We start from the raw sequence: 12,384 nt of genomic DNA on the forward strand, positions 1-12,384 counted from the left end.
CTCGGGGCGGCGGCGGGGCTGCCCCGGGGGGCAGGTGGCGGCGGGCACCCCCGGCGGGGTGGGCTGCGGGGCTCGGCAGGGGGGAGGAGGCTGCGGGCGGCCCGGGGCAGGTTCCACGGGGAGGAGGCGAGAGAGGGAGGGCGCTGGGAGGCTGGGACACGGGCAGGGTGCGGTCCTGGCGGTTCCCGGTCCCGGATCTCTTCAATTTCCCCTCTCACTCCTGCCCGGGGAGCGGAGGCAGCGGCGGCTCCGGCTCCGGCTCCAGCCTCGCCGCGCTGACCGCCGAGGCGCAAACCGCGGAGGGCTCCGGCAGCGCCGAGCCCCGCGCCCCGCGCCCCGCAAGCGGCCGCTCGCCTGCCAAAACAAACGGCCCTTCGCTATTTATTGCCGCCGCCGGGCCACAGCGGCTCAGAGCGGGCCGACGCCAGCTCGCCGCACCGGGCAGCCGGAGCGCACCCGCGCCGGGCAGCCGCCGCGCCCCGCCGCCGCCGGCACCGGCACCTGCCCGCCGGCTGCCGGAGCGCCGCATGGGGAGCCCCGGGCCGGGCGGCGGGAGCGGCGGCCGAGCCTAGCGGGGACCCCGGAGCCAGCGGTGCCCCGGGCCGCCCCGGGGCCGGCGGGCGCGCCATGAAGCCGGCGCGGCTGCTGCTGCTGCTGAGCGGGTGCGCGCTGCTGCTGGCGCCGGCCGTGCGCGGCTGCGGGCCGGGCAGGGTGGTGGGCAGCCGCCGCCGCCCGCCCCGCAAGCTCATCCCGCTCGCCTACAAGCAGTTCAGCCCCAACGTCCCCGAGAAGACGCTGGGGGCTAGCGGTCGCTACGAGGGCAAGATCGCGCGTAACTCGGAGCGCTTCAAGGAGCTGACGCCCAACTACAACCCCGACATCATCTTCAAGGACGAGGAGAACACTGGCGCCGACCGGCTCATGACCCAGGTACGGCACCGCTGCTGCCCGGTTCTACCCCTGCGCCGGGCATCTGCGGGCACCGGGGCTGCCCCAGAGCGCCCTGCCACCCACTCTCCGGGGACCGTGTGGGCCCCGCGCTGCGGCTTCCCCGTCCTGCCCCGGGCATCCCGGGGCCGGGGCCGGGCTGCCGGCGTGCGGCGAGCGCATCTCCCTTCGTCGGGCGCTGCAAAGCTCTGTCCCTTCGGCTGCGCTGTGCGCGTCGGACAGCACGCTGCGCCTTGGGACGGCAGCACCCTGCTCCCGGAACCGCAGCACCTTGTCCCCCGAGATGGCAACACCCTGCCCCACTGCTCCTCGGAGCCTCTGGCACCCGTGTCTGGCTGCACCCCGAGGAACGCCCTTGTGACTCCCGATCTGGCAGCACCCTGTGTTGCTGCCCCTCAACTCTCGTCCCACAGGCCCCCAGGCTGGCATAACCCTGCACTCCAAGCTGGCAGCAGCCGGCCCCGGTGCCCCTGAGCTGTGCCACACTGCCCCCGGTCCGGCAGCATCCTCCCACATCCCCTCGATCCGGCAGGGCTGTGCCGCGGCTCTTCCCTGGTCAGGCAGCACCCTGCCCCGTGCAGCCATCCTGCCCTTGCCCCTCCACTCTGCCTGCCCACTGGAAGAGCAGGCAGCCTCTCTGTTGGGTTCGAGGGGCAGACCAGAGCCTGGTGTGCTGGTAGGGAGGAGAGCAGGCTCCAAGGAGTGCTCTTGCTGACCTTGTCCCCACTGTGACACCTCAGTGCCCTCTCTTCCTGCATGTCTCCTGCGGGATGGTGAAGGGTGCTCATTGGGAACTACTTGCTGTGCTCAGGGCTGGGAACAACCTGTTACTGCAAATGCCCTGTTGCAGTCAGCTTACAAGTGCTCTGGGCCAGCAGGAAGGATGGGGGGGTGGACGACACAGACGACAGCAGAGGAGGGGGGGTGATACTGGACGAAGGTTACTCTGTGTTTTAATATTGCCAGGAGAATGCCTGAGGGTTTCAGGAATGCAGATAAGGAGCCGCACGGCCTTGCTAAGAAACCTGGCCACCAACCTCAGCAGGGTTACAGCCTGATCGAGCTCCTGGGGGAAGCAGAGGGGAGCTGGGGCTGCCCTTCTGACCACTGCAACCCCCAGTCAAGGGGCTGGCAGGTGGGTGAATATGAGTGATTATGATGGTAGGCACTGAGCAAGGCCCTGGCCATAGTTTCTGACCAAGGTTTTCATAACATTGGGAGGAGAAGCTTTGTAGGTGCTGGCTTGACAGCTCTGCAACCCGGTGTTCTCTGAGAGCAGGTCCCTTAGGTCAGGGACCATAGTCCAGGTTGCTTTTCAGGCTGGGGACTGTAGCAGGGGGACCGGGATTCCCTGCAAGGCAGCAAACTTGGGCAGTAGCACAAGTTGTGGTTGTTGGTGACTGGAGTCCTGGGGCTGGGATGTAACCTTCTACCCTGGGGAACAGCTTCAGGAATATTTGAGGAAGCAGTGAGCAGCTCTGGTCCGTGCATCGGGGAAGGGGATGACATCATTGGAGGCAGCAGAGTGCCTCCTGATGTATTTTCTCTCAAGTGCTCCCACCACCCTCTGAACCCAGCCAGTGCCCCCCAGCACACCTGGGAGAGGGAGATCTCCGTGTCCCATGTGCCAGCCTAACATTTCATGCAGTACCACTGCCTTGTTGGTAGAATACCTAGAAGCATCCTGATCTTCTTGGGCTGCATAAAATGAGGGTTCTTACTCCAGCAGGGTCCCTGGCTGCCACACATCCATGCACAGATGGATACCACCGTGCCTTGGGCAGCTCTGCAAGGAATTGCTCCTCTTGCTATGGAGGTGGCATGATTTCTGAGGTTGTCCTGTGGTCCCTGGCTGTGGGAGATCCCTCCAGATATGGGAACTCGCTCTGGCACCATGTTATGTGTTGCTATGGGTTGGGAAAGGCCATTGACCCAACTCCTTGTCCCTTCCCCCAGAGCACTGGCTTTTACTGCTGTTGACTCACTTCAAACCTGTTTTCTTTCCCCAAGTCCAAGGGTCTGGGTGTCCCAGGCAGCCGGAAGATGTCGCCTGCTTAGAGGAGTGGGTAGTGCTGCTCTCTGCCTGCCTTCCCTTTATCGTTTCATCTTCCTCAAGAATTCCAGTGTGTTTGCTCTCACTGGTCCCACTCGGAGGTGCTGAGATAAGGCTGGAGGCAGAACCCGCCTCACCTCTCCCCAGCAGCCTGGCCCAGGAATGCCATAGGTCCCCTGCCCCCATGGAGTCCCAAACCCAGCCTCTCCCTACCCCACCATCATCCCCTGTAGCCACTGCTTGTCCAACTCCTTGCAGTGGTGAGGAATCTTTCATGAAGAACTTGGGGTAGGACTTTTGGCTTCATTTGGGGGAAACCTGACTTCAGGAGGAGATGATATTAAGACCCCTCTTTTCCTGGCCAGGCCCTGGATGTGGGAGTAGCTGTGGCCAAGCACACTCTATTCATGACACCTCTGCTGAGACTGTGGTCACACCTGGGTGTCTTTCATATTTCTGAGATGGCCCTGGGGTCCCTGCTGGCTGCACCCCATCTTGAACCTCTGCCCTGCTGCCTTCCCTAAAGTACTTTGGCATGCCCCACAGGACATGGTTCTGTCCTCGATATGCACACAAAAAGGAAGATGCAAAGGTTGGGCAGAAGGTGGGTAGAACTTCACTCAGCCCAGACCAACATCCCCATGATCTTCACTATGAGGTGCATGGGACAGCAGAGCCACCAGCTTAGTGTGGTCATATGGGGCCCATTCTGCATGTGAGCTGCGGGTGCCTGGTCATCTGCACCACTACAGGGACAAGCTGTGCCCTCCCTGCAATCATCATCAAACACAGACCCCATGGACAGCCCATGTTTATGAGTTTTCTGGTCCCTGCCTACCTGTTGTGCAGGCAGGAGGGCCCCTGGGCAGGCAATGCCCATCTCTACCTACCTGCTGCAGCTCATGTGTGCTCCCTGACCATTGCTGCCTGCTCCTTACTTATCCCTGTCCATCCCTGTCCTTTGTTGTCTTCTCTCTGCCTCCTGTGCCTGCTCCCTGCTCATCCCCACCTGCTCAGCCTTGCCTATCACTGTTTGCTCCCGGTTAATTTTTGCCCATCCCTGCCTGTTTCCTCCTCTAGTTGCTTCTTCCCTGCCAATCCATGCTTGTTCCTCGCCCGCTGCTGCTCTGCTCACCAGTTTCCCACCCATTAGTACACTTCTCTTCCCGTCCTGCGTGTACCTGCCTGGTCCTTGTCCGTGGGTACCTGCTCCCTGCCGGTCCCTGCCGGTCCCCTCCCGCGCTCTGACACCTGCTGGCCACCGGTGGCACCGGCAGAGCCGGGGACAGGGCGCTCCGGGGGTCTGCCTGACGCTGTCTCTGCCTGGGGGAAAAGGCTTGCACAGTCTCCTTGTTTTTGTGCGTGCAGGGTGCCTCCGGAGAGCAGAAATGCCCACAGTGAGGGTCGGAGGGGTGCCCAGAGCGGGGTGCTGGCAAGGGAATGCCTGGAGTGATGGCTGGGGGATGCGGGGGGGCTTCGGGGATTCCCTCCTTGCTTCCAGTGCTGAACTCCCTTACTGCAGGGTCCGCTGGGGCTGGGGACCTTGGGAACAGCTTGTTACCTGTGCCAAGTGGCACCACGGTGGTGCTGGACGGGGACAAAAGTCACTCTCCTCCCCATTCCTCCTCCCCTCACCTAGCAAACTGTTTGTCCAGCACCTTCCTGGCTTATCTCCCCACGCCCAGGGAGCTGTGGGATGACGGCAGACCTCATGTGGGGCAAAGGCCTGCCTGGCACTGCCCTTCCCAGGGCCTGGACCCGGCCAAGTGAGAGCAGGTTTCCTCAAGAGCAGCAGTGAGCACCTTCCTAGCATGGGAGCAGGTGCTTGGGGATAGGGTGAGGACTTACATTTTTGGATCCTGCAGAAGTAGTGTTGTGGCATTTCTGAGCCTGGGGATGTAGCCAGCATCAGGTGTTAAAGCCCTGGCTCATGCTTGCTTTAGCTGTCTCCAAGACCCATGACATACTGAGCTGGGCATCATGCAAAAATGTCCCCAGCAGTGGCTGCTCTTTAAGCTGCTGTCCAGTAATTTCATTTAATGGTTCCTAGGACTGGCTTTATGCATGACCATGAATGCTCTGTCCTCTGCCTTGATTTGATGGGACTCCTTGTTTCCTGGGAATGATAGTGAGAGGAGCAATGGAGTCTTACTTCTGTGGAGACAGAGCTCTCCCAGAACCCAGCTGTACCTATAGCTGTGAAGCCAGTGTAAAAAAACCTCAGTCTCAGCTTGTCTCTTAAATTGCCTTAAGTTTTATATACAATTTCACTTGATGTGATTCTTAGGGTGTGCTGTGCAGGGCCAGGAGTTGGATCCTATGGGTCCCTTCCAACTCTATCAATTCTATGATTCTTCAGGACCTCACAGAATCTCCTTTCTGGGCTGCACAGTCGTGGTCCATTCATCTGGCTTTCTGTAGAAGCTCCCATATTCCTTTTCCTACACCTTTTCTGTCTCTCCTCCATCCCTTTAGCAGCAGGACAAGGGACCAGAAGCTGGGACAGTACTTTTGCAAGTCAAGCACATAGAGTTTTGGTCATTCTTTGCCCCTCAGCTGTGGCTGGGGGAATGTGGGACAGGGCAGGATAAGGCTAGGGGGGCTGTGAAACTGGCATCCCTCACTTGCTGGGGAGGACTGCCATGGGCACCTACTTGCATGTGTGACCTCTGTGGTCAGAAGGTCTGGGGCTTTTAAGATCTGCTGCTGTTCCTCAGCCCAGGAATTTCAGCCCTTGTGGTGCAGAGAGGTGAGGAGGGCTTCACTCCACATTCTTTCTGTTCCAGCACAACAGAGCTCTTGGGCAGGTTTGGCACTTCCTATAGGAGCAGAGTCTGGGTAAACCTATGGGGCTGCCCAGTGCTATGTCCTTGTTACACAGGACTTGAGGAACCATACCAAGCAGAGCTGTGTTGAGGACTAGGCAGTTTGCTTCATTTGTGCCTGGAGACAGCCTAGGGTCCCTGGGTCCTCCTCCCAGCCAGGAAGCAGCAAGATTGAAGCTCCTGTATCCTCCTCCTGTCAGATGGGAACTGCTGGAGTACAGTTAGCACAGGGCAGGTGTCTGGTGGGCAGAGAGGGTGTTTCAGCCCAGGCTGCATTGCCTGGAATTGGAGGAGAGAGGGAGGAGAAGGGTGTCCTCTTGAGTCCACACTCCTCTGCCCAACAGTGGGGTATCAGGGAGTTTGGAGAGCAGGGGATAGACAAAGCACCTCATGTTTTCAGATCTTCCTCTGCTGGACCAGCCCCCAAGGGCCTGAGGGCCCAAGGACGCTTAATGGAAGTATGATGGGATGCAGCCTGCCAACCAGGCAGCTAATTCCTCCCTCCAGAAAGCTTTTACTGACTCTGTCCCTCTGCCCTACAGCGCTGCAAGGACCGCTTGAACTCCCTGGCCATCTCTGTGATGAATCAGTGGCCAGGGGTGAAGCTGAGGGTGACGGAGGGCTGGGATGAGGATGGGCACCACTCAGAAGAGTCCCTGCATTATGAGGGCCGAGCTGTGGACATCACAACCTCGGACAGGGACCGCAACAAGTACGGCATGCTGGCTCGCCTGGCTGTGGAGGCTGGCTTCGACTGGGTCTACTACGAATCCAAGGCACACATCCACTGCTCTGTCAAGTCAGGTAAGTCTGGGGGGCAATGCGTGGAGCTGGGGGCCAGTCCCCCTCTTGCAGCTTATCTGGGGAGCTTGGCTGGCTGGGCAGGGTGCTCCTGCAGGGGGTGCTGGCTCTTGCATCCTGATTTCCCTATCTGGGGCAGACAGTCAGGTGAGGAGTGAGTCACACACCTGTGGCCAGGCAGTACAATGGGGCAAATTCCTCATCTGGCTCCCACAGACCTGCATCTTGACCCACCCTCTCTACCTTCCTCCTTTTATCATGCCACATCGCTTTCTCCCGCAGCCTGAGCCCCTGGTGTGTCCACTGCACCTGCCTCTGTCCTTGCAGTCCCTTAGTGCCCATGCTCAGCCTCATCCAGCCCTGCTCTGCTCCAGTGCTGGCTGCTTTTGAGCTTCTGCTGTTGCAGCAGCATCTGTCCATCCCTGCCTAGCCAGGGATGGGCTCAGGGACCTCCAGACAGCGACAGGCCAGGGTACCCTGGGATTGGCAAGATCTGCAGAGGGGAGCAGAGCTGGGTGATGCTTTGAGGGGTGCTGCCGTCGCTGGTGGTGTTTGCTTCCTCCTGTGGGGTGCAGTGGGGGCGGCAGGGTGGAGGACGGGGATTGGGAGCTGCTCTCAGGCCCTGCCCGTGGTCCGGAGGGGATTGCGTGGGGCGCAGCCCGGGAGAGCGGCCGTGCCCGGGATGCGGCTCCCGCCGGCTGCGGGCTGCAGAGGGCAGCAGCGCCCCGCGCACGGCCCGGAGCGACCGCGCTGTGCCCGTGTGCGACAGCCTGGGGACGGCTCTGCCTGTGCCTGGCTTGCGAGCGCACGGGGGCAGGCTCGGCGGCTGTGGCACACGCACCCGTGCGGCACGGCCGGGCCGGCACACACAGGGTCAGAGCGCCGAGCCAGCACACACACACACCCACTGCCGTGTACCACACACCCGTGTGCCGCACACCCGTGTGCCACCCTCCCGTGTACCACACTCCCGTGTGTCACACTCCCGTGTGCCGCACACCCCCGCGGCGGTGCCGGGGCCAGTGTGCCCGTGCTGCCCCGCGTCCCTCGTCCCCGGGCTCAGTTCCCACCGCACTGTGCCTGTCCTACTGCCCTAGCCCGCAGCCAGAGGCTCGACAGCCCCAGACGGCAGCCCGGCCCCCCTCGCTGACCCGCTCCCCGTGCTGATGCCAGGACGGGCACGACGCCGGCCGGCGATGGAAGCGGGGCGAGCGCGCCGCACAGAGGGAGTGATGCGCCCCCGAAGAAGAGGGACAAACCGTGGCCGGAGGACCAGGACTCCCATGCCCCGGGGCACCCTGTGGGGCTGGCAGGAGGAGTGGGGCTGAAGCAAGGACCATGATCCCACAGCCGTAAGGCTGGCCAGAGGAGTGGGGCCGTGCCCCTGGAGAAAGACAGAGGCTTTTGAATCCTGGGATGGATGCTCCCCTTGGACAACTGAAGAGGGATCCCATAACCCAAGCAGCAGACTGGGGCCCTGAGGCCCTGAAGGGCTTCCAGAGGCTAGTCATACTCCCCTCACTCTGCAGCAGCTCCTCAGGGCTCTGGGTCCCCCGTATTTATCCCCAAGGCCATGGGCAACCCAAGAATGTGTGGTGGAGGCCATGGGGCACGCATCCTGATCCCCTCAGAACTGTGTACAGAGGGCAGCCGGGCTGCCCTTGCCTCTTAGTAAATGGCTTTTATTTTTGTATGGATGGCCACATGGCCTGTTGTATGTGTTGTGTCTCCTCGGGTCCTTCCCTGCACCCACCTACCCCTCCATGCCCAGCACCTATGCTGTCCACTTCTGCCAGGCACCCCTCTCACCCTCCTGCAACCCCTCCCCCTGGCACTGCTGCCTGCCAGGGGATGCAGGGTGCAGGATTTGGGACCTGGCCTCCGAGACAAGGACAGGGCAGACACTGCACCTCATCTGAGCAATAAAAGGATTCTGTCCCAGAGATGGATGCCTCTCTTCATGGGGTTGGGGACTGGGATTTGGCTCTGCCCAAACCTGGGTAGTGATGGGGGCAATGCCATCTGGGTGGGGACATTCAGGGATTAGATGAGCGAGCTGGGAGAGGGCCCTGAGAGGGGGCTTAGAGCTCAAGGATGCAATTGTGCAGAGCTAGGAGCAGGATCCTGAGGTGAGATGCCTCTGGGAGAGGGTGGGAGAGTATCATATAGACACTAAGATGGGAGTTGCTGGGGCTTGGGGAAACACTGCTGCTGCGGTAGCTAACCACCATTCCTTGTGAAGCCAGCATTCCCCTGCTAAGTGCCAGAATGGGCCCCTGGTGACACTTATCTGGGGAGGGGTAGGAGCTTTGTGCCACCATCCCTGGAGACAAATCCAGAGAGTTTGGGTCATTCACCCTGTGGCAATCACTAGGGAAGCCCTACCCAGAGGGCTGATAGCTTTTGCAAGATGATGGCCACAGGTTGTGACAACTCCCTACAACTCAGAGATGCAGGAGCTGGCTGGCATTAGTAGTGCAGGGGTGAGCAGGTGGGAGAAGGGAGCAGGACTGCCACATGGGGTGGAGCGGTGCTGCAGTGCGGGGAAAAGGGTGCTGCAACCTGCACTGTTCCTTGCAGCATCCTCCCAAGCAGTACCCAGGACCAGCACTGCAGGGAGCAAGGATGCTGTGAGGGTATAGAGAGTGAGACCAGGCACTCTGCTCCTCAGCCTGCCACTGTGTCAGGGCTCTGCCTCTGCTTTTTCAAGCTTCAGGTGCCCCCTGATAGTGTTTTGCACATTTCAGGCTGTGATTTGGGCCTTGCCTCTTGTGGTTTGCCTCTTTTGGGTTTGGGACCCGGTTCTGTAAAGGAGGTTCAATGCCCTGGGACAATGCTGGAGTCCCCAGGTGCCACCTCAAGTGAGATGGTGTCTGAGAGATGAGGTGTCTAGGGGAGATGGGTGACTGGGTGTGTGTAGGGGACAAGCTCACATTGCTGGTGCCAGGGCGGGTTATGCCCAGGTGGCCAAAACTGGGCAGACTGGGAAGGTGTCTATATACAGTGAAAATGTGCTGAGGGTCTGGCTAAGGGGTAACCCTGCTGTCCTCTCTCTCCCTGCGCAGAGCACTCAGCCGCTGCGAAGACGGGCGGCTGCTTCCCGGGGCGGGCGCTGGCAACGCTGGAGGACGGTGCCCAGACGCCGCTGTGGGCACTGCGCCCGGGCCAGCGCGTGCTGGCGATGGACGGGGCAGGCAGGCCCACCTACAGTGACTTCTTGGCTTTCCTGGACAAGGAGCCCCGTGCCCTCACCACCTTCCACGTCATCGAGACGCGGCAGCCGCCCCGGCGCCTGGTCCTGACGCCCACCCACCTGCTCTTTGTGGCAGAGAACGCCTCGGCGCCCGCCGCCCGCTTCCGTCCCATCTTTGCCAGCCTCGTGCAGCCGGGACATTTCGTGCTGGTGGTGGCTGGGGGGGGCAGCTTGCAGCCTGCTGAGGTGGTGCGGGTGTGGGAGCGGCGAGATGTGGGAGCCTACGCCCCGCTGACACGCCACGGGACACTGGTGGTGGACGGCGTGGTGGCCTCGTGCTTTGCTCTGGTGCAGGAGCAGCAGCTGGCACAGCTGGCCTTCTGGCCGCTCCGGCTCTACCACGGCCTGGTGGGGTGGCCAGGGGTGCAGGGGGATGGTGTGCACTGGTACTCAGGGCTGCTCTACCGCCTGGGCAGGCTGCTCTTGCCCCCTGACAGCTTCCACCCACTGGGGTTGTCCCAGGCGGAGAGCTGAGGGTGCAGCACAGCCCCAGCCAGCACAGCTGGTGGAGGTGGTGGCTGCAGGGTGACTCGCTGGGGGCCAGCACCCCCTCCCAAAGCTGGGTGCCCATGGGGAGCTGCCTCCAGCCCTGCCTGCCTGGGGTACAGCCACCTCCTGGTTGGGAGCACCGAAGCTCCATGGTGTGCCTCCTCCATGTTCATCACCCCCTCCTCATCCCCTGCTCCTGGGGACAGGAGGGAGGCATGAAGGGTTTTCTCCCAGGACAGGGGGTTGCCCCCAGCTGGATCCACATGCTGCTATGTGTGTGTGTGTGTGTGTGCAACGTGTGTGTGTGTGTGCTGAATTAGCTGATGGAGGTCTGATAGATGAGTGGGAGGTGGAAGAGGAGAGAGCCCTGGCTGCTCCACCAGGGCTCCCAGCCTGTCTGCACCCAGTGGGAGGTTTTGGGTGAGAAGCCCAGAGCCCTTTGCTAGGCAGCCTGGGTGGGAAGGCAGGCAATGCTATTTCCACATCTGGGACATGGCAGCTGGGAGGCGGGTGACCTAGGTACTGGGACTGTGCCTTGTCCTTAGTCCAGGTGCAGGGAGCACCCAAAACAAGCAAGGGTGGGAGGTCTAGCACAACTCTGGCATGAGACCTCTGACTTGGTGACACAAAGGCCACTGTAGTGATAGACTGGGGAGTGAGATGCCGACCTCTGCCCAAAGCCAGCACCAGAGCCACCCAGCTGGGCATCCTGTGGGGCTGCTGTGACAGCATGGGGCACTCTGGCTGGCAAGAGGGGCTGCAAAAAGAAGGATGCAAATGCCAGCCAGGCACAGACACACTGGTAGGATCAAGGGCAGAGGCAGAAAACTTTCCCAGCATCTGGCTTTGAACTGGCTCAGCCCAAAAGCCTTTCCTCATCCCTAGGCTAAAAACACTCCTCAAGCTTCAGACCCTGGCTGGCCAGACCTCCCCAAACCCCCAGTACCCCAAACCCTCAGGGTAATTCATTGCTGCTCACCCACTCCTGGGACCTGGGAAGAGTCCCATCAGAGCTGCAGCCCCAGTTCCCCCCCACTCCAAATCCTAGCTAGATAAGTGGAGGGGAGGGGGCTGAGGGAGGCTGTGACCCATGTCCCCCTGTAGCATCACGCGTCTTTATTTATTTATCTGCTCTTTGTATGTACCGAAAATGGGAGGCAGTGTGGGCGCGTGCAGGGTGAGACACAAGTGCAGGGCGGGGGTGGGAAATCGTTTGGTTGGGGGGCTGATTTTTTTTTTTTTTAAACAAAAAGCAGAAATTATTTAAAGATTATTTTAAAGCACAGCTTTTATGGTGATTGTTGTCCAGGATGAAGTGAGGGAGCGCGAGCGTGGCCGATGGCAGGTGTATTTTTGTCTCTTCACTGGATGTACCTCTCCTGGTTGGGGACAGCCCAATAAATCCATTGTCTCCCCGGCAGGAGCTCTGAACTCTGGTGTAGGGAGGGCAGGCAGGGATCAGAGGTACTGTGCCCGTTGTTAAAGGGCAGGTGTGGCTAGAGAGCATCATGTGCTTCTCTAGGAGCAAGATTTGGTCACTCCCTGCCCTATCAGGAAGGATGACATCTCTCACCTCAGTACTTCATCTGTACCCAGGGGAGGTGGGCAACTGGAGGCTGTGGGGTTGACCCACTCTACATGGGACCAAACTGTCATTAGAGCCACATGGAAATGAGGGCAAGTGGGGCAGGATGTAGTAGGGACAGACACTGTTGGACTGCCAGGGATGCCTCTCCATCCCAGTCTGGACTCACCACCTCAGTGCCTGTCCGTCCTTCCGTACCACCCCAATCACAACACCCACTAACCCAGAAGATGGAGCCTGTATCCTGTAGACAGGTTTCCAGTGTCTCTAGTGTTAGTCACTGCTGTCCCTCACCCCTTGCCAGCCCTCTCCCCTCTCTACTCCATCCCCATGCCAGCAAAGTCCACCAGCCAGCACCCCACACAGCCTCCCCTACCTGTGCCACTCCCACACCTCTCTGTTGACACCCTGCCCCATCTCCAGGCTGCCC

General features: G+C 60.6%; 1 protein-coding gene across 1 annotated transcript; it reads left to right on the top strand.

Annotated features, from left to right (window-relative positions):
* Positions 1 to 127: 127 nt before the first annotated feature.
* IHH (Indian hedgehog signaling molecule) lies at positions 128 to 11,088 on the top strand. The gene is made up of 3 exons (XM_079311840.1): positions 128 to 930; positions 6,369 to 6,630; positions 9,693 to 11,088. Exons 1-3 carry the CDS (start codon positions 628 to 630, stop codon positions 10,352 to 10,354), a joined length of 1,227 nt encoding a protein of 408 aa, XP_079167966.1. The 5' UTR covers positions 128 to 627; the 3' UTR covers positions 10,355 to 11,088.
* Positions 11,089 to 12,384: the final 1,296 nt, after the last annotated feature.

This window comes from Erithacus rubecula, assembly GCF_903797595.1.
Source record: "Erithacus rubecula genome assembly, chromosome: 8".
NCBI classification, from domain to species: domain Eukaryota; kingdom Metazoa; phylum Chordata; class Aves; order Passeriformes; family Muscicapidae; genus Erithacus; species Erithacus rubecula.

Excerpts from the sequence above, each read along its gene's own strand:
- IHH (XM_079311840.1), top strand. The coding sequence starts at position 628 with ATGAAGCCGGCGCGGCTGCTGCTGCTGCTGAGCGGGTGCGCGCTGCTG. Across the intron at positions 931-6,368 it reads CCGACCGGCTCATGACCCAG|CGCTGCAAGGACCGCTTGAA; the intron begins GTACGGCACCGC and ends TCTGCCCTACAG. Across the intron at positions 6,631-9,692 it reads CCACTGCTCTGTCAAGTCAG|AGCACTCAGCCGCTGCGAAG; the intron begins GTAAGTCTGGGG and ends CTCCCTGCGCAG.